The sequence below is a fragment of the Canis aureus genome, chromosome 5 (genome assembly GCF_053574225.1).
Source record: "Canis aureus isolate CA01 chromosome 5, VMU_Caureus_v.1.0, whole genome shotgun sequence".
In the NCBI taxonomy this organism is placed as follows: domain Eukaryota; kingdom Metazoa; phylum Chordata; class Mammalia; order Carnivora; family Canidae; genus Canis; species Canis aureus.
In genome coordinates, this window is record NC_135615.1 from 76042909 (window position 1) to 76061700 (window position 18792).

At 42.5% G+C, this 18792-nt stretch overlaps 2 protein-coding genes across 10 annotated transcripts in view; one reads left to right on the forward strand and one right to left on the reverse strand.

Annotated features, from left to right (window-relative positions):
• The window catches only part of NIPAL3 (NIPA like domain containing 3), a 53728-nt gene extending 51175 nt beyond the window's left edge, over positions 1-2553 (reverse strand). For all 3 annotated transcript variants that reach the window (XM_077899111.1, XM_077899112.1, XM_077899113.1), the window contains exon 1: positions 2403-2553. The gene's annotated coding sequence lies outside the window, so the exon portion shown is untranslated. The remainder of the gene's footprint in view (positions 1-2402) is intronic.
• Positions 2554-3943: 1390 nt separating this feature from the next.
• Positions 3944-18792, forward strand: part of STPG1 (sperm tail PG-rich repeat containing 1) — a 47924-nt gene continuing 33075 nt past the window's right edge. For 3 of the 7 annotated variants that reach the window (XM_077899114.1, XM_077899118.1, XM_077899117.1), the window contains exons 1-4: positions 3944-4008; positions 6363-6468; positions 8542-8682; positions 16934-17052. In XM_077899114.1, the coding sequence (XP_077755240.1) occupies positions 8610-8682; positions 16934-17052 (192 nt within the window). In that variant the 5' untranslated portion in view covers positions 3944-4008; positions 6363-6468; positions 8542-8609. The other 4 variants (XM_077899116.1, XM_077899115.1, XM_077899119.1 and 1 more) reach the window with 4 other exon arrangements.

Below are 18792 nucleotides of genomic sequence, written 5' to 3' on the forward strand. Positions count from 1 at the left end.
TTTCAATGTGGGGACTTAAACTCACAACCGTGAGACCAATACCTGAGCTGAGATCAAGAGCCAGATGCTTAACCGACTGAACCGCCCAGACACCCCTCTATGCTATTTTAATATAAAAATGTTTTAATTAGCTTTTGATTTGTCATATGCTACTTATTTTCCCTGGCCAAGTCATTTAACTTTGCAGGTAGTTTTCTCTGCTGTAAAATACAGATAATAGCGTTCCTACCCCTACAGAGTTGTTGTGAGAATTTGATGAAATAATGCGTGTAAAATGCATGCACAGTAAATGGTCAATGAATGGCAGCTATTATTAGTATTAATTTTATTTTTATCAGCTTAATTATTTAATTTGCCCACAAATATCTCTTTCATGCATTCATGCAACAAATATTTATGGAGGGCTATGTGCCAAATGGACACAGCCTCTGCTATGCCCCAAGTCTTCAGTAAGTTGGCTTTTGCTTGTCCTATAACTTCCAGTTCCTTCTGTTATCTAGCCCTACCCCCAGGAATGCTGGTTCCTGGTGTGAACAGCACAGTCATATATCAGTGTCCAATGTCTAGCAGACAGTGGATGCAAGGCTTAGCACAGGGGCAGCCACAAAGACCATCTGGCTCACTTTGTCTCACTTTATTGAAGGGCCTCAAAATTAAATTATTGCTGCTGCCTCCAGATGAGGTGGTACATGCAGTACATATTCAATATGTTAATTATACATATACCCATATACATATGGTGTGTGTGTGTATATATATATATATAATACAAGGTACACTCATCAGACAACTTTATAACTCACATCCCATAATCAGACCTCTCTCACTGTAAAGACCTATAAATATTTGGAATCTTGTGAAAAGCATAATTATTCTTCACTATGCTTTTATGTGTGGGTGAAAAGCATGACTGCGTTAAATTTATGTATTTTAGTGTTTTGGATATAGTAGCCTTAGAAAGGGAGAGTGGCCCAGGGAGGGACCTCTGTGAGACCCTTGGAAGCTTTCAACCTGGACTGGAGCTGAAGGGACACCGGAGCCTAAGCTGGGAAAGTATCTGCTGAATCCCCTGTTCAGTTGCAGCTTGCTAAGATCCGGCCCAGAGCTTGGCATGGTGACCTCCATACAATATGTACTGACTGGCTAAAGGCAGGCCTGTGGAGCACCTGGGGCAGCACGCAGGAAAGAATGGAATGGCTTACTCAGGCCTAATCGGCCACAACTCCAGAGATACAACAGCTGTAGCCAGCCCCGCCCACAGGATGTCAGAGAAAGCAAACATGCCAAGGGGGTGATAGAAACCCAGGCCTCCTAACCTTCTTTGGATCAGTTGCTTTATTCAGGTGGGTTTGTTTTTGCTTCTGTTGCTGTCATTTAATTCCCTTTTAAAAAGCAGCTTCCCTCTGTGCCTCTGGAACCCCCAGGCCTCCGAGGCATCACCAGCAAAGACAGGAGGCTGTCCCTCAGCTAGACAGGAGTTTGGATGAAAAGCTTTGGAGGAATTCTTTGCAACTTGTCCTCCCTCGTAAGGTGCACTTTCTTGCCTAGTGACTCTTTTTCCGCCTTCCAGGCACTTTTCTAGCACTACCATATGCCCATGAGGCAAGCAGCCAACGCTGTGTTCCCAGCGACCCCTTAATTCTGAGGCCCTCACAGCCAGCAGTGAGCACAGGGTCATTAACTCAAAAAAAGGAAAGATAATTCTAGGTGCTTGCTTCCATTCCATCCCCTGACCTTATCTCAATTGAATTATTTCACCAACCCACAGAGCAGGTTGGACAGATGAAAGGACCTCAGCTCATGGCTGCTAGGATCAGGGTTTGTATTAGAATTTGGCTCTATCTGGGAAAAAAAAAAAAAAATCAGTAAAACACACACTTTCCCACCACCTGAAGATTCAGGTTCTGGCTGGTGGTGAGCGCCAGTTACTCCAAGCCCTTCCCCTTTCCTGGGCTTTGGCTCACTACAGGGTTACACTCTTCGGTGCCCTCCCATGGAGCTGGAAACCACAACTTCCAGCAGCCGGTGCAGATCCAGAGTGCCTCCCCGTATCCCACCTGCTAACTCCACCATCTGCTATTGCCAGGAAGCCAGAGCCGGCGCGTTAGAGGAATGATTTTGGCAAAGTTACTGCTTCTCACTTCCTGATTTGCTAAAGCCTGCCATCATCCCCTACATTAGGGCCATCCCGCGGTCCCCCACCCCCTTTGCAAAAATGGGGGAAAAATACCACTCCGAGGCAGCGAGACCCAGGCCGGCAAGGCTGGTGACAGCAAGAAGGGAGGGTGTTTGTACCAGGGGGCGTTAGGGGAGTCCAAGTGCATTACCTTTCCTGAAAAAATGAGGGCTAATTTCAAGTGCCCCCCCCTCCCCGCCCCGTCTCAGGCTTAATCACTACTCACCGGGCGGCGTCTCCTCCAAGGCCCACCTATGACAGGTTTCTGAGAAAGGACTTGGACCCTCCGCGCAGCCCGGGGCGCAGCCTCCGTAATTCCTTCCCCGACTCCAGGGCGGCCTGGCTGCGGCAGTGTTTTGCTTTCAAAGGCCGCGCGTTGATTTGCCAGGCCGCCTGCCGCTCAGGGGGCTTCGCGCCGGCGAGTGGCTGCGAGGGCGCGGTGGGCGGGGCGGCCCCCGGCCATTGGCTGCGCCGCCAAGCTTGCTTGCAGCGTAGGGGGAGCGGCTCGGGGAGGCGGCGCCCCTCCGGAGCCCGGCGCTCACCTGGAGGGGGGTCCCCGCTGGCGGCCGCGCCCGGGGCGTGGGAACCGACTCCCCTCGTCCCCTCCGCCTGTCCCGGCGACGGCTCGCCTCCGCTGCCCGGCAGGGGCGCAGCCCTACCTTCCGATTCTCGGGGCTCCCCCACCCCCAGGATTTGCTCCTGCTGTTCCTCCACCTGATACTCTCACCCCGCGTTCGAAGCCGTCGCGTCCCTCAAGACCCGGCTCCCCCCAGAGCCTTCTCGAGTATTCGGGCCCATATCCACATTACATCCCTTGCGGGGCCCTCCCCTAACACCTGTTGGCCGCGCTCGGTACCAGCCCTCCCAGCGCGTCGGCAGCTCCGCAAATGCCCGGGGTCCTCCAGGGAGCCTAGAGCACTTGATGGGTGCGCACCTGTACGCAGTAGGCAATAGGTGTAATCAACACGTGCGTGGGGCTTACACGCTTACACTTCTCCACTTACACGCATGTCTTTTCAGATCCTGAGACTTTGAGCCCATTCATGCCCATTTTACAGAAGAAATGGCATTTGGGCCGGCACCCCAAAGGAGGAGAAAGAGCCACTTTTGGTTCAGATCTGGAGGCAGAGAGAGCTCAGAGGGAACACCTGGAGCAGAACGAGGTTGGCATTAAGTAGGAACTGCCCAAAGGACAGCGTGGCTGGTGCAAGGTTTTTCTGGGGTGTGGGTGGTAGCAGCTGCCATCAGAGGACCCGACCAGAAACAGCTTAAGAAGACGTTTGGGTTTGTCCTAATTTAATGGGGGGGGGGGGGGGGAGGGCATTGTGGGTTCTGAGCAGGAGAGTGACAAGATCCCTGTGACTGCTCTGAAGCCTGCAAAGAGGGGCGCAAGGAACACTGTATGTCTGTCCTTGTATCGTTGCCCCTATCAATCTTTTTTTCTTTTACTATTATACACAGGGCTTGGATGAAGGGTGGTTGTCTTCTTTTAACTAGGGTTTCCAGGTAGGCAAAATTCTAAGGCTCTTGGTCTATCGCAGGATATTTGAGGGGTTACTTAGATAAACCCTTATTAGGTTTCTGCCACTAATCCAGACATAGTTAACCAGAACCCTAAAATTCTGGCAGTTTCCCCGAGGGTTTTTTTTTCTTTTGAAACGCCTCTGATAATTGGCCAACAACTTTTCACGCTAAAGAAACACAGGAAACCATTGGCTGATGTGAGTACTCTGGAGGCGGTCTGCAGGAGGACTCTAGAATGTTAGGCCTGTGGTTGCCATAGCGACAGGGAGGCTGGGCAGGTCAGGTTCAGCCCAGGGGGACCAGAAGAGGTAGGAGGCCGTTTCTGCTCTGGGATGGGTCGCGGGGGTCGCGGAGAGGGAGGAGAGGACCTGGAGCAGCTCTTGAGACACCCACTGAGCCCCCTGGCCTGGTGGATACGTGTGGAATTCCTCTGCCGAGGTAGTTGGTGCCCCAGTGCAGGAAGAAGCCACAGTATCTGAGGCCCTCCTCCCTGATGGTGTGCGCTCAAAGCCCCCACTTAAAGTGGTGATGATGATAATCACCGAGTGCCCTCCCCACCGAGCTCCTACCAGGGGCATGGGCTTCTGACTCCCCTGCCTCTGCGAGGGTACAAACGGTTGGGGGCTCCAGTGCCAGGCAGTGGGTGGACGAGAAAGAGCTGAGTTCTAATCCCAAATCCACTCCAGCTCCTTGGGGGTCCCTCACCAAAAGCTTCCCTGCTCTGGGCCTCAGTTTATCCATCTGTAAAATGAAAGGGTGAGATTGGAATTTAGTGGTCACTAGAAGGCTGCTAAAGCTCCTTCCAGTTCTTTGACATGCTTTCTCAGTTTCTCATGAAAAGTACAAAGTGGCTTATTTCCCTGAGTGTGCTTTGAAAAATGTAAAATACTTTCAAGATGCACCATAGTGTTATATATAACTTAATCAATAAAAATCTCATGTCCTCAAAACTACTCAAGCAAATACCCCAAAGTTCCACGTAAAATAACAGTATACATGATTTAGTATTATTGACATACACTTCCCATGAATATGTGTATAAATATATAAAATATGTGGTAATATTCTAACATAAATGATGAAGTTTTTTTAAACATGTAGTAGAGTGAAAACATACTTGTATTTATAGTCAGGTGAGTTAAATCCTTATAGACTGTAGCTCCTAAAGGAGAGAGTTGTATTGTGAACACATCTATATGCACTATGGCTAGAATATGTCTATCCCTCATATTCATTCATTCTACAAATACTATTGAACAACTTGAGCAACCAGTATGTGCCAGGAAACAGACTGGGAGTTCAGTGATGAACTTTCTGTTGGGGAAGACCATAAATCAAGAAACATATAAAATAGGATGTCGGTTAGCGAAAAGTTCATTGAGAAACATAAGGCAGGGTCAGGGGCCGAGAGAGAGAGGGTGGTGCTCCTTAAGAGAGAGTAGTTAAGGAAGACATTCCTAAGGCAGATTGAGGAGAGACCCAGATGAATTTGGTGACAAGGCCGGAAGATGATACCCAGCATAGGGAAGAGAAGAATCCACATGCTACAAGGAGTTATTGCAAAAGCTGGAAAGGTTCCGTGTCTTTAGGTGGTGGGACATGACAGCTGCCTTCAAATACTTGAAGAATAGTCATATAGAACAGTGGCTTCCAAATGTTTTGACTGTGACCCATGATAAGAAATGCATTTTATATTGTGATCCAGCACATACACATGACAAACAAAAACTTGACAAAAGACTGCAGGCTGTGACCCGAATTTTGAGCATCACCAATGTGGAAGAGGAGTGAGATTTACTCCAGGCTGATTCCGAGAGGTGGAATTAGGATGAATGAAGGGGGAAAAGAAATGAATCAACTTTGATACAGACAAGAACTTTCTAGTAATTGGGACTACCAGTGGACTGCCTCAGGAATTTTCATACTGAGTTCTGGGGAGCCCAGCACTCTGTGAAAGTTTGACAGCCTCAAATATTTGCTCTATATTTTGGAAACTATATGCGATATCCTAATTTTTAAAAACCAATCATATGCACTCAAGACCGCCAAATGTCAAATTTTAGCATGTTAACATTTAGTGTATGCTGCCTAGAAGTTATTATAGTGGTTAAGAATGAGCAAAAGTCAGACTTTCTGGGTTCAAAGCCTGATTCCACCTCTTACTTCTGGTGTGACCTTGAGCAAGTCATCTAACTCCTCCCTCTAAACTTAAGTTTCTTATCTGTAAAATGAGGATAATACCTGACTGGATTGTTGTAAGGACAGCATAAAGTGTTCTATACAAGGTATTTAAGACTGTAAGTGTTCAATAAATTATGGCTATTTTTAAGCCATTACTACATCATCCCTGTGCATGTGTTAACACCAAATATTAATGAAAGCCTACCATGGACCAGGCAGCAGCATCTACTTTATCATAGGGATCATTGTTTTGAATCCATAAGCACCTTGAAAAAAAGTACCGTTATCAGTTGATAGAGGGGGCAGTGGGCTCAAAAGATTAAGTGACTCATCTAGACTCAGAACTGGTAAAAGGCAGAGCATAACCTTGAATCCGAGGATACTCTTGATTACTGTACAGGCGCTCACCTGGGAGCTGCTTGGACATATGTCATTGATAAGGAAGATGGTATATCTTCATTACTCTTTTTTGAGATTCTAGGCCTATGACATCCTGTCATGAACACAAGGAACTGGAGCAGTAGGGCACATCTGGGCAGTGCTCTGTTCACACCTGGGCTGCAACCGCTCTCATCGTGGCCTCACAGGTATGCACTACCAAGGCTGGACAGCATTATTAATAGTGCGGTCTTTAGGTGGTAGGGTTATGGATTGTTTTAGAATGTCTTTTTAAGTTTCTTATATTTTTCAGAAATTTGATAAGGTGCCCATATTACCACTGTCACAGGAAACTTAAATGTGTTCTAATCACTTGTAGTTCTAACACATTCTTGCATTTTAATATTTTATTATTTATTTATTTATTTATTAATCTTTGTAAAAAAAAATCTTTGTATTTGAGTGTGGTTGATACACCGTGTCACATCAGTTTCAGGAGTCCAACACAGTGATTCAACAGGTTTGAACATCATGCTGTGCTCAGCCCATTAGTGCATTTTTAAAATAAGAGCTTTATTGTAGCGAGGAAATAAATGGCAGAAGAGGTTCTAAGTACTTAATAGAAGTACTAGGACAATGACACAGCACTGTAGGGTGGTAAGTGAATGATGGCTGCATTTATTTATTTATTTATTTATTTATTTATTTATTTATTTTTAAAATTGTATTTATTTATTTGACAGAGAGAGAGTGAGCACACATACACAAGCAGGGGGAGTGGCAGGCAGAGGGAGAGGGAGGAGGAGGCTCCCCACTGAGCAGGAAGTCCAATGAGGGGCTCCATCCCAGGACACTGGGATCTTGACCTGAGCTGAAGGCAGATGCTTAACCAGCTGAGCCACCCAGGTACCCTGCTGGCCACCTTTATAGATCTTGAGAGAAAATAGAATCTTATAACAGTTTTATACTAGAATACTGGTGTTGCTGTGAACGTTATTGATTTCTGGTGCTTTGCATCTCTTAATTTCTTGGAGTGTGTTGCCAATATCTCTCGTAAATGTTAAAATTTCAGTGATAGATCGTCAAGCAGAGAAGATTGAGCATTGCCACTGTGGGAAAGTCAAGTGAGGAACAGATAGTGCAGGTGAAAAGGATTGGTTGGAGCGTGCCATCATTCATTCAGTCCTTCCTTTGTTAGTAAATGGCGGGAGTTCTTGAGGAAGGAAAGATGTGTGAAACAGAACTTGCCTGTCCACGAAAGGTTAACTGCTATGGACACTGAATCATGCTCCTCTTGTTAACCATTTAAACCCACACTCACATGGAGCAACTGGTTTTAGACACAAGGCAGCTCAGTTTGGCAGTTCCTGAGAGAAGGAAAACAAGGGAGAGCTCTGCAAGTGCTGGAACTTTAGTGCTGGGGGCAGTTTCCAGGCCAGGGTTCAGGGGGGAGTGGCAGCAAACAAAGCCCAGCTTTCTGGGTTGGGGAGATAGAAATCAGAGTTCAGGGAGCCCAGAGAGGTTGGAATTTATAGGATAGGATGCTGCAGAGGACGGACTTGCACAGATAAAGTTCAGAAATAGGAATAAGGTTCTCCTCAAGTGTTTGACTGATTGGCAATGAATGACCGTGACAGGGAGATGCTACCAGACAACCACTAGAATGCCTAAAATGAACAAGTGTTGGTCAGGATGTGTAGCAGTTGGAACAATGTACTGCTATAGGCAGCAACGTGGAAGATCTGCAAAGCTTTGTGCTCTGTGAGAAAAGACAGAGAATGGTATATACTATATGATTGCATATACATATGTTCTAGAAAAGGCAACTGTGGTGACAGAAAACAAAGCAGTGGTTGCTAGATGTCAGGGTTGGGAGGGTATCGATGGGAGAGAAACACAGGAAACTCTTTTGGGATGATGGATATATTTCTGTCTTAATTGAGATGGTATTTGACACAATTGTAAGCATCTGCAAAAACGTAAAATTGTGCACTTAGAACTAACGAATTGCATTGTATGTCAATTATCTCGATAAGGATAAATTTATAAAATTCAGGTCTTCATCAGCTCTGTAAGCAGCATCAACAATGAATGAATACTAACCAGAATTCCTGTTCCAGGCAGTGCAATGTCCTTGGGAGTTAGGGTCACAGATCTGGGTAAATCTCAGGTTCTACCCGCAAGATTGCTCAGCCTATATTCTGCAGATAGAACAGAACCCAATCAACATAGTAACAGGAATGTGAGATGATCCCTACAAATGCTGTATCTTGTTGTTTCAGGTGCTTAAAAGAACATGTAATAGAATTTTTCATCAAACAAATGGAACATACCGCAGAACTTTGCTAAGATGGACAATTCGACACATGAAGCCCAACACCGTGGCAAAAAAAAATCCAGCCATGCCAACAAATTACAGAGAGGTCTTGTGAATTTATTAACAGATATCTTTGAGGGGAGGAGAGAGCTCTTGACGTGTGTTCTTTTTGGCACATAAGAACACAGTTTAGAGGAATATAGCAAATCCCGGGTCATACCCACAAGGCCATCCTTAAGACATATCAGATAGATTGCTTTGGTGGCTCCTCACTGCTTCTAGAGTGATGACTGGGAAGAAACTATGAAAAGAAAGCACGAGGAGGGAAGGAGGAGGAAATCTGTTCATCACACTTGGTATTTCCATGTATCTGGTGAGAATCTCAGTCCTCACACTTAGATGTGTGAAGAGATCTTACTTTCTCTATTCCTAAAATTAATGCAAGCCAGCCCCCGACACATGCTCTGTTGGCAAGTTTAATTCTGGCCATTATGGGCACAAATCCTATGTCCTCCTTGTTTCAAGGTTTGGAACTTTTTCAGTAGAAAGAAGTGATGTGCTGGCTGGGGGGGGGGGGGGGGCTGGGGGGCGGAGCACTCATGAGATGAGAGCTCCATTGTCCCAGCCCACAGGCTCTCCTCAGTTGTGTGAGTATGCGCTAATTCTAGACCACATCTGGGGTTTAGGAATCATTGCTAGGGCTGGAAACCTCATTCCAAGATCCTTACTCCACTGCTTTTTCTTTCTTTTGGGGTATTTCTACCTCCCTGGTGTCACTTCTAGAGTCCCTGCTGATCTCCAACCTAGACCCAGAACTTTCTTCCTTCCTCCCATCCTTTGATTTTGTACTCTCACCTTTTCTTTAGTACTTTTTAAAATCGAAGCATAATACTTATTCAGAAAAAGTACACAAATCATAATTAGAAAGCTTTCTGAATATTCACAATGAAAATACAAGCTATAGAATCACTCTCTCAGTCTAAGAAAATAGAATCGCAGCAAGATCCCTAAAGCCCTGTCTTGTCACTTCCCTTCTCCGTGCAAGTAAACACGACAGCTATCCTGACTTCTAATATCATTAATTACTTTAGCCTGTTATTGAACTTAAAAAAAAAAAAGATTTATTTATTTATTTATTTTAGCGAGACAGAGTGTGCACATCTGTGTGGTGGGAAGGGTGGGACAGAGGGAGCGAGAATCCCAAGCAGACTCCCCACTGAGCCCATGGGGGAGTGGAGGTGGGCTTTATTTCAGAACCCTAAGATCCTGATCTGAGCCTAAATCAAGAGTCAGATGCTAAATCCACTGAGCCACCCAGGCACCCCTTGTTTGTTTTTGAACTTCATATCGATCGGAATCATACAATATGAACTTTATTCTCTCAGCCTTTTCCACTCATGTTTGAGAGTTTTAACTCCAAGTTTCATGTATCAGTTAATGTTTCATTTTTGTCCCTACCAAGTTTTTCTTTGTCAGAATATACTGCCACTTATTTATCCATTCTCCTGTTGAAGGACTTTTGGGTCGTTTCTAGTCTGCCGCTACTCTGAATAAAAAAGCTTTTCAAACTAGGCTCGAACAGTTTTGGGGACATATATGTATGTATGTCATCTCTACTTCAGAGAAGAATTTCTGGGTCCTAGGATGTGTTAATGATCAGCTTGGTTGATACTGCCATTTTTCCAAAGTGGTTTTTGCCAGTTTTACTTGGTTAAAAGCAGGATATGAGAATCCTACAACAATGTCTTTTGCACAAAAGAGTTTTAATTTGTATTACTCTTTGATCAATGAGATTGAGCAATTTTTCACATGTTGGTTGACCTTTAGAATATTCTCTTAGGAGGAGTGATTGTTCAAGTTTTTTGCCTGTTTTATTAAATTGGATTTTTCTTATTTTTAAGAGTTCTTTAAGCCATTCTAGAAATGAGTCAGTTTGTTGGCTACAGAGAGAGTGAATACCTTCTTTCAGTCTGTGACTTTTCTTTCTGCTCTTAATGATGTGCTAATCAACAGAAGGTCTTACTATAACCAATTTGTCAATCCTTTCTATTTTAGTTACTCTGTATGTCTGTCCTATTTGAGAAATATTTACCTAGCCCATTTAATTTCTTCTAGAAATTGCATTATTTTACCTTTTGTGTCTAGACCTATAATTCAGTTGAAATTGTTTCTGTGTATGGTATGAGGTAAATGCACAAGTTTGGTGTTTTCAGTATCTGTAACCAAGTGACCCAGTACCATTGATTGAAAGGCCATTCTTTTTCTACTACTCTGGTGTTCTGCCTTTGTCATAAATCAAGTGTCTGTGTATTTGCAGGGCTGCTTCTGGATTCTTTATTCAGCTCAAATACTATACTATACTATGCGATACTATACTATACTTTATTCAGTCTTTTCTTTTTTCTTAGAATCAACTTATTAATGTGCTAAAAATAAAAAAATCCTTGCTGTCATTTTGATTTAGATTGCATTGATTCCAGTAATCAATTTAAGGATAATTTACATCTCTATAATATTGAGTTCTCCCATGCATGTGCATCTCTTTTATTTAAATATTCTTAAATTTTTCTCAAGAATGTTTTACAGGTCTCTATGTAGAGCTCATGTGTATCTTCTTTATGTCTGTCTAGGTATTTGATTTTTATGCTGTTATAAGTGGTAATATTTTAATTTCCTTTTCTAATTGTATTCTGGTATAGAAATAAAATGAATTGACTTTTGTATATTGATCTTGATTCTAATGACCTTACTAAATTCAGCTAATCCCCCTCATAGGTCATCTATAGATTCTTAACTTTTTCAGTGTGTAATCTTATCATTTGAGATAATGACAGCTTTATTTCTTCCTTTCTGATCCATACATTTTCATTTATTTTTCTTGACTCTTGTATTGGTTAAAGTCCTTCAGGACAATTTAAAGAAAAGTGACAACAGTCTCCTGGTTTATCTCTCTTAGGAGAAAGCTTTTAATATTTCATTATCCAGTATCATGTTTGCTATGGACTTTTGTCATGGATAGCTTTTATCAGATTAAGGAAATTTGCTTCTATTCCTAATTGGCTAGGGTTGTTTTTTTTTTTTTTTTTTTTGTTTAATCCTAAAAGGACATTAGATTTTATGAAATACTTTTTCTATCTACTCAACAGATACTTCACCAAAAAAAAAAAAAAAAGATATGCAGATGGGAAATAGCATATGAAGAGATGCTCAGCATCATTAGTCATTAGCAAAATGCAAATGAAAACCACAATGAAATACCACTACACCGCCCATGGGATGGCTGAAATGAAAAAGACTGCCCCCTATTGATGACGACATGCAGGACCAGGAACTCTCATAGTGAAGACAGAGGCACAACGACTTTGGGGAAGAATTTGGCAATTTCTCTCAAAGTTAGACATTTGATCCAGCCATTCCTCTCCTGACTATTTACCCAACAGAAATGAAAACATATGTCGACTCAGAAGACTTGTAGTGGAATGTAGATAACAGCTTTTATTTGCAATACCCCCAAACTGGAAACAACTCAAATTTCCATCAGCAATGTCACATTTCTATATAATGGAAATAAAATGTAGTGAAGCATTGACACTTCAACAACATGATGAATCTCAAAATAATTATGCTGAAAGAAGCCAGACAAAAATGAATACATACTACATGATTCTATTCTGCATCTACTGAGATGATCATATGGTTTTTTTTTTTTTTTTTTTTTTTTAGTTGGTCAATATAGTGAATGACATTGACTTTCAAACATTAATCTAGCTTTGCAATACTGAGATAAACTCCACTTGGTCATGATTTATTACCTTTATGTATTGTTGGATTTAATTTACTAAAATTTTTCTAAGAATTTCTGCATGTGCCTTTATGAGGGTTATTGATCTGCAGTGGTTCCTCCCACCCCCACCATGACTTTGATTTCAGTATCAGGGTGATGCTGGCCTTCTGGAATGGATTGGGTAATGTCTTATCCTCTTCAATCTTCTGGGATAGATGATAAAAAATTAATAGGTGGAGTGTTCTATAAATGTCAACTAGGTCAAGTTAGGTAATAGCATTGCTCAAGTCATGTATTTTTTTTTATTTTATTTTTAAGTAATCTCTACACCCAACTTGGGGCTTAAACTCACAGCCCCAAGATCAAGTGTTGCATGCTCTTACCCACTGACCTAGCCAGGTGCCCCCAAGTCTTATATATTTTTACTGATCTTCTATCTACTTATTTAAATTATTGAAGGAAGAACTTTTAAATCTGATTATAGTTGTGGAGTATTCTATTTCTTCTTGTAGTACTATCAGTTTTTACTTCATGTATCTTTAGTTCCTTGTTATTAGGTGTATAAGCATTTAGGCCTGGTATATTCTCTTGAGGAATTGACCCCTTTATGATTACAAAATGACTCTCTTTATTGCAGGTAATATTTCTTACTCTGAAATCTGCTTTGCCCGATATTAATATCTAGGTTTCTTCTGTGTAGTGTTAACATAGTATATCTTTTCCCATTCTTTTATTTTTAACCTATTTCTGGAGTTATATCTAAAGTGTATACATATATATTTTTAAGATTTTATTTATTTTAGAGAGAGAGAATGCGAATGGGGGGGAGGAACAGAGGGAGAGGGACAAGCAGAGGGAGAGGGACAAGCACACTGAGCACAAAGCCTGATGCAGGGCTCGATCCCAGGACCCTGATATCATGACCTGAGCCAAAATCAAGAGTTGGCTGCTTAACCAACTGAGCAACCCAGGCACCCCTAAAGTATATTTCTTGAGGCATATAATTAGGTCTTTTTCTCTTAACTATTTTGACCATCTCTGTCTTTTGATTGGGATGTTTATTGAACATTGAAATTTAATATGAATATTGGTGCATAGGTTTAAGTTTACCATCTTGGGATTTACTTACTATTTGTCCTATCTGTTCCTTATTTACTTTTTCTGCCATATTTTGCATTGAGTATTTTTGTTTGTTTGTTTCTGTTTTATTCCGTTTGTTGACTTATTAGGAATAACTCTTGGGGGACCTGACTTGCTCAGTTGGTGGAGCATGCAACACTTGATCTCAGGGTAGTGTGTTCATATTGGGTATAGAGATTACTCTAAAATTTTTTGTGGGGGAGGTGGGTGGAGGGTGGGGGTGACTGGGGGATGGGCACTGAGGGGGGCACTTGATGGGATGAACACTGGGTGTTATTCTATATGTTGGCAAATTGAACACCAGTAAAAAATAAATTAAAAAAATAAAATAAATTTTTTGAAGGAAGGAGTAACTTTTTGCAGTGTTTTAGAATAACTTTTTTGTAGTGTTTTCTGAGTGGCTGCTTTGACCTTTGGCTGAATCAGACCTGCTGCCGGTTTTTACAAATTTAATTTTGGTTTTGATTGTTTGTCTTCTCTTTATGAATTGCATTTTTTCTTCTTCACATGCCTATTAATCCTTAATTGGATACCATATATTTTGCATTTTATTTGTTGGGTGCTGAGTCCTTTTGTAGTCCTGCAAAGTCCTGTGCTTTGTTCTGGGAGTTAAATTACTTGGAAATAGTTGGATTTTTTCAAGTCTTGCTGTTAAGTGTTGTTAGCTGGAAGCAGGGCAGCATTTAGCCTAGCATTTTGCTGTCTGTGAGGTGAAACTCTCTGCATACTCTATGTTCTAGGAATTATAAAGCTTTCTTGTCTGATGAGTGGCAATAGGAGTTATGCCTATACTGATATTCAGGTGTTTTTGTTCAACTTATTTCTTTCAGTTGATTTTTTTGCCCAGCCTTGGGTAGTTTTGTCACATGCATGTACTGATCAATACTCAGGAAACCAGTGCAGTTTCCAGAGCTCTTTCTCTGTGTAGCTCTCTTCTCTGGTTCTCTGCTTTGTGAACTTTAGAAACCTGGTTTTTCTGGGCTTCCAGATTCATTTCCTCAACTCAAGAAGACTGCCAGGCTCCCCCTGGTCTCCTCCTTCCTGTGCTGTGGCTTGGAAACTTCTCCAGGCAGCAAGCTGGGGGCAATCTTATTGCTGACCCATTTGCTTCCCATTTCTCAGGGATCCATCTTTTGTTGCTTGATGTCCAGTATCTGGAAAACCATTAGTTTCATATATTTTCATATATTTTGCCCCTGTCTAACTTCTGTTTCCACAGGTAGGAGGGCAAATCCAGTCCCACTTTGGTTGGAAATGGAAATTCAGTTATCCAGAGTGGTTGTTGTGTTGTGTTTTGTTTTGTTTTTAATCTTATTTTTCTGGTTGTCTTCCTCAAGAGGGTTGCTTTCATGCATACTGTTCTACCACAGCCAGAAGCCAAAGTATTTGATCTTCTTTTGAGTCAGGAAACTTTTCTCCTTCCCCAAGGAGATGCCTTTCCTTTTACCTTAAAAAACAAAACAAAACAAAACAAAAACAGAGGCCCCCTTTCTTTGCTGTTTTTTCTGCAATCTCTTCCAGTTTCTCCATGGATTTTTAGAAACAAAAGCCAAGAAGACTTGCATGTGATGCTTTCTGATTTGCTCTCTCTCATTCCCCTTAAAGAAAAAATACAGAGCCATCCACCTACTAAATGAGGGTGGGAAGAGAAGGGAGGAAAGGAGTGAATATACCATATGTTTATCTCTCATATGTTTTCTAGCCCAACATTTATTCTGCTTCTTTGACTTCATCTTCAATCTGAGCAAATTGGGCAAGATTGCCACCTCCCCATTATTTCATGCATTGGTCTGTGTTGGGGAGGTCCTACTCTGGGTCAGACTCAGGAAGAAGTAGCACAGCTTGGAGCTTAAGGGCTGGGGCTCATTAGACCAGCTGTGTTCAAACCCTGGCTGTTTCACTTCAGGGCTGTGTGGTTTAGATGAGTAACTAAGCCTCAGTTTCCTCGTCTGTAAAGCTGGTTCATAATAGCACCTCCTGAGGGGATCCCTGTTGGCATAGGGTTTCCCTGTCTGAAAAGCAGTTTTGTGTTTCCAAAAATTCAGAGACTAAGAAATGGGCCTTAAAGATAGTTTCTATGCAATGTCACCCCCATATCCTGCCACCTTTCTTTCCCTTATCTCTCTTTTTTCAACTTTTGCACACATTTTCTCTTTGAGGGTTCCCACTTGGGTGTTGAGATGATATGGCTCCATGTTGTGCACATCCTGCAGAGGCAGGATGGACCCCTACCCAAAATTTGGCTTGAATGTCAAGACCAGTGATGCCACATACTCAACAAGAGGATATTAGAAGGTTTATTACTCACATAATAAGGCTTTCTGGGGGGAGCAGGGGAGGCTTCCTAATCTGGCCCCAGAATGGCTGGAGAGAGGGGAAGGGAGACACACTTGGGGTTTTATTGTGGTTAGGAGGTGGGGTTGGAGTGAGGAAAAAGGATTGTATGGTTTGATCTTCTGGTACCAAAGAGAAGAGCCTCCAGGGCTTCTCATCAGTTTACCCAATGTGGGGCAGGAGGGGAAGAGGAAAGACTAAGACTTTAGAGCTGTCAGCATCCAACATCAAGACATGGAGTCAGATTCTATTACACTCTCAGGTGGGAGTTTGTGATTCATCTGCTGTGCAGAGAGTTGCTACCTGTGGAGACTTAAGAATTATCCCAACATGTGAGGCCTTCTCTCAGATGCAGGGAGGGGGAGGAGGAAAGCAGGGAATTTATATATCATTGATACGTCACAACCCAGACATCTACAATTTTAAGTTGATTTGCTACCTGATCCCCTTATGCTTTTTACCCCATGTTTGCACAAAGCAAAAACGTAAGTTTACACTCGTCTTGCACAGTGCCAGGACAGCAAGCCCGTTTGGGATTTCCCTAACCTCTTTGGATTTTATGGCGCTTTGCTGAGGTGTGAGTCTGGGCTGAGGATGAACACCCATCTCCTCTTCCTGGCTGCTCTAGAATGGTTTTGTGTCCCCTTTTGCATGGCAAGACTGTCTTCCCTGTCAGATCCCTCCTCTTCCCTGGGACAATATGCTTCAGTGATGTGACCAAGTCTCACTAGTTTAAGGGTTGAGGTGGGAGTGGTGGGGGGGTGGGGGGATACCCAATAAATTACCAAGAGGGAAAGAAAGTAAAGAGAATATTTTTTAAAAAGTAAGTTTCATGTTTATCTCCTGTCAAAAGACAACTTTCTCTTCTTTTCCATTTAAAATAAAACTTTAAGGGGCGCCTGGCTAGCTCAGTCGGTGGAGCGTGAGACTCTTGATTTCGCAGTTGTGAGTTCAAGCCCCGTGTTGGGTGTGGAGATTACCTAAAAATAAAATCTTGAAAAAAATAACAAAACAAAATAAAATAAAACTTTAAAACGCTCTTTGTTTTCTGGATTTGTCAATTCTCCGTGCTAATTTTTATTTTGTTTCTATCGTTTAGGTTTTACTGCCGCATATCCAACACAATCCTCCATTCCTTTTAAAAGCCAGACTTCAACAATTCTAGAATCAGAAAAAAAGGGATTCAACAGTCAAGCCAAGAGATTTTATTATAAAAAGGTAATGACATCGAATAGAGACTCTTTTAGTCTGGCTTTGAGCCCCGGGGAGACAGGCTCACAAGTCGGGCTGGTGCAGTTATCACTGGGACCAGTAGAGGACAGTGTCACCCAAGGAGCCACAGCCTCCTCCCCACTTGGGTGTTCTGAATCCTAAGAGTGAGTTGGGAAGGTATTAGAACCAGGGAGAATAGCGTCTGGACTTAGGGTGCCACTTTGAATGCCAAAAAGATATTTTTAAGAAGAAATGTATTTTAAAATTTATTATAAAAATATAAAATTCAAAAACTGCTGGTATATGAAGTAAAAAGTAAAAATCCTTTTCAACCCCCCACCCCCACCCCCACCCCCAGTTTCACTTCTCTTGACAGGAGAAGAGATATAAGATTTTCTTCAAATAACACACTAGGAAAAAACAAAGAGTCAAATAAATTCTAAATGACCTATGTGATGAAGGCCCCCCTCCTCTTTAAAAAAGTTCCTTTAACTTCCTTCCTTATTACTGATCTTGTTTTTCCTCCGCCCTTACCCTCTTCCCCACATATTTCTGCGTCCCTTTTCCTCTTTGATCTGGAAAATTCTGCTTGGCTCCTGATCCTCAAGCAGCTTGGCCTTTTACTGGCTGAAGGCCCAAGGGTCTGACCTCCTCTCTCTCACCAGCAGGGGGCTGAAGCACCTCACAGTCATCCTTAGAGTCTTTTAACATCTTCCTTCCTTTATTCATTTAACCAAGATCTTTAGAATAACATCCTTTTGAAGGAGTCATCATCTCAGCTATCTTTGTCTGCATTCTGAAAGTGGTTTTGATCCCATAACCTACCAAGATGGTGGAGAGGGAAGGAGGAGATGTAGGTGCTGAAGGCAAGTGGGTCAGACAGGACTTGGGGGGAGGGCTGTTGCTCAGCAAGCCCCTTTGCCCCTCGGCCTGTTCCTGCTTTGTAAACAAGAGTGCTGAATGAGAGAATGTTTAAGTTCCTTTCACTTCTGACATTTTAGGATTCTGAGAAAGCAAATAATAAAGAATATAGTGTGTGTGTAGATGCATGCATGCACACACACACATTTTTAATTACTTGAAGGTTTTCCCCAAAGATGATAAATAAGATATTTGCTCAGGAGCTTTCTCTCTTCTTCCTCTAGTTTCTGGGTCTGTTTTAACTGTCCCTCTGTCTCTTGGGTTTGGTGTCACGTTTGTCAAGCCAGTGTCCATCTCTAGAACACTTGCAGTCCAACCTCCAATAAAAGTAATAGCAGCCACAATTTACTGATGCCTTCTCTGTGTGCAGTCACTTTTAGACCACATCTCTAATCCTCAGAACAATGCTAAAAAGGAAGGGTTTATTATCTTAATTTAACAGGAGAGGAAATTGAGGCTTAGGAAAGTTAAATGACCCACCCAAGGTCATATAGCACAGGGCTTGGCGCATAAGAGGCCCGACATAAATATTTGCTGAATCAACGTGGAAAGAATTAGACCTCAAACCCAAGTCTAGCTCACTCCAAAGCCTCATGTTCTTTCCACACACAACCACACCCCCTTTTGTGGCCTGCGAAGCCCTACATTTGATTTCTGAAAGTCAGCAGGTACGTTTCTGAATAGGCCTTAGCAAAACAGCCCAAGCTCAAGAGAGGGAAAGATGTCAAGCAATGTGCGTAGGCGCCATTCTACGTGATCTAATTCTGAAGACTGAAATCCTGAAACCGAAGAGGACATCATTTCGAGTTAGTGTTCTAGCTATTA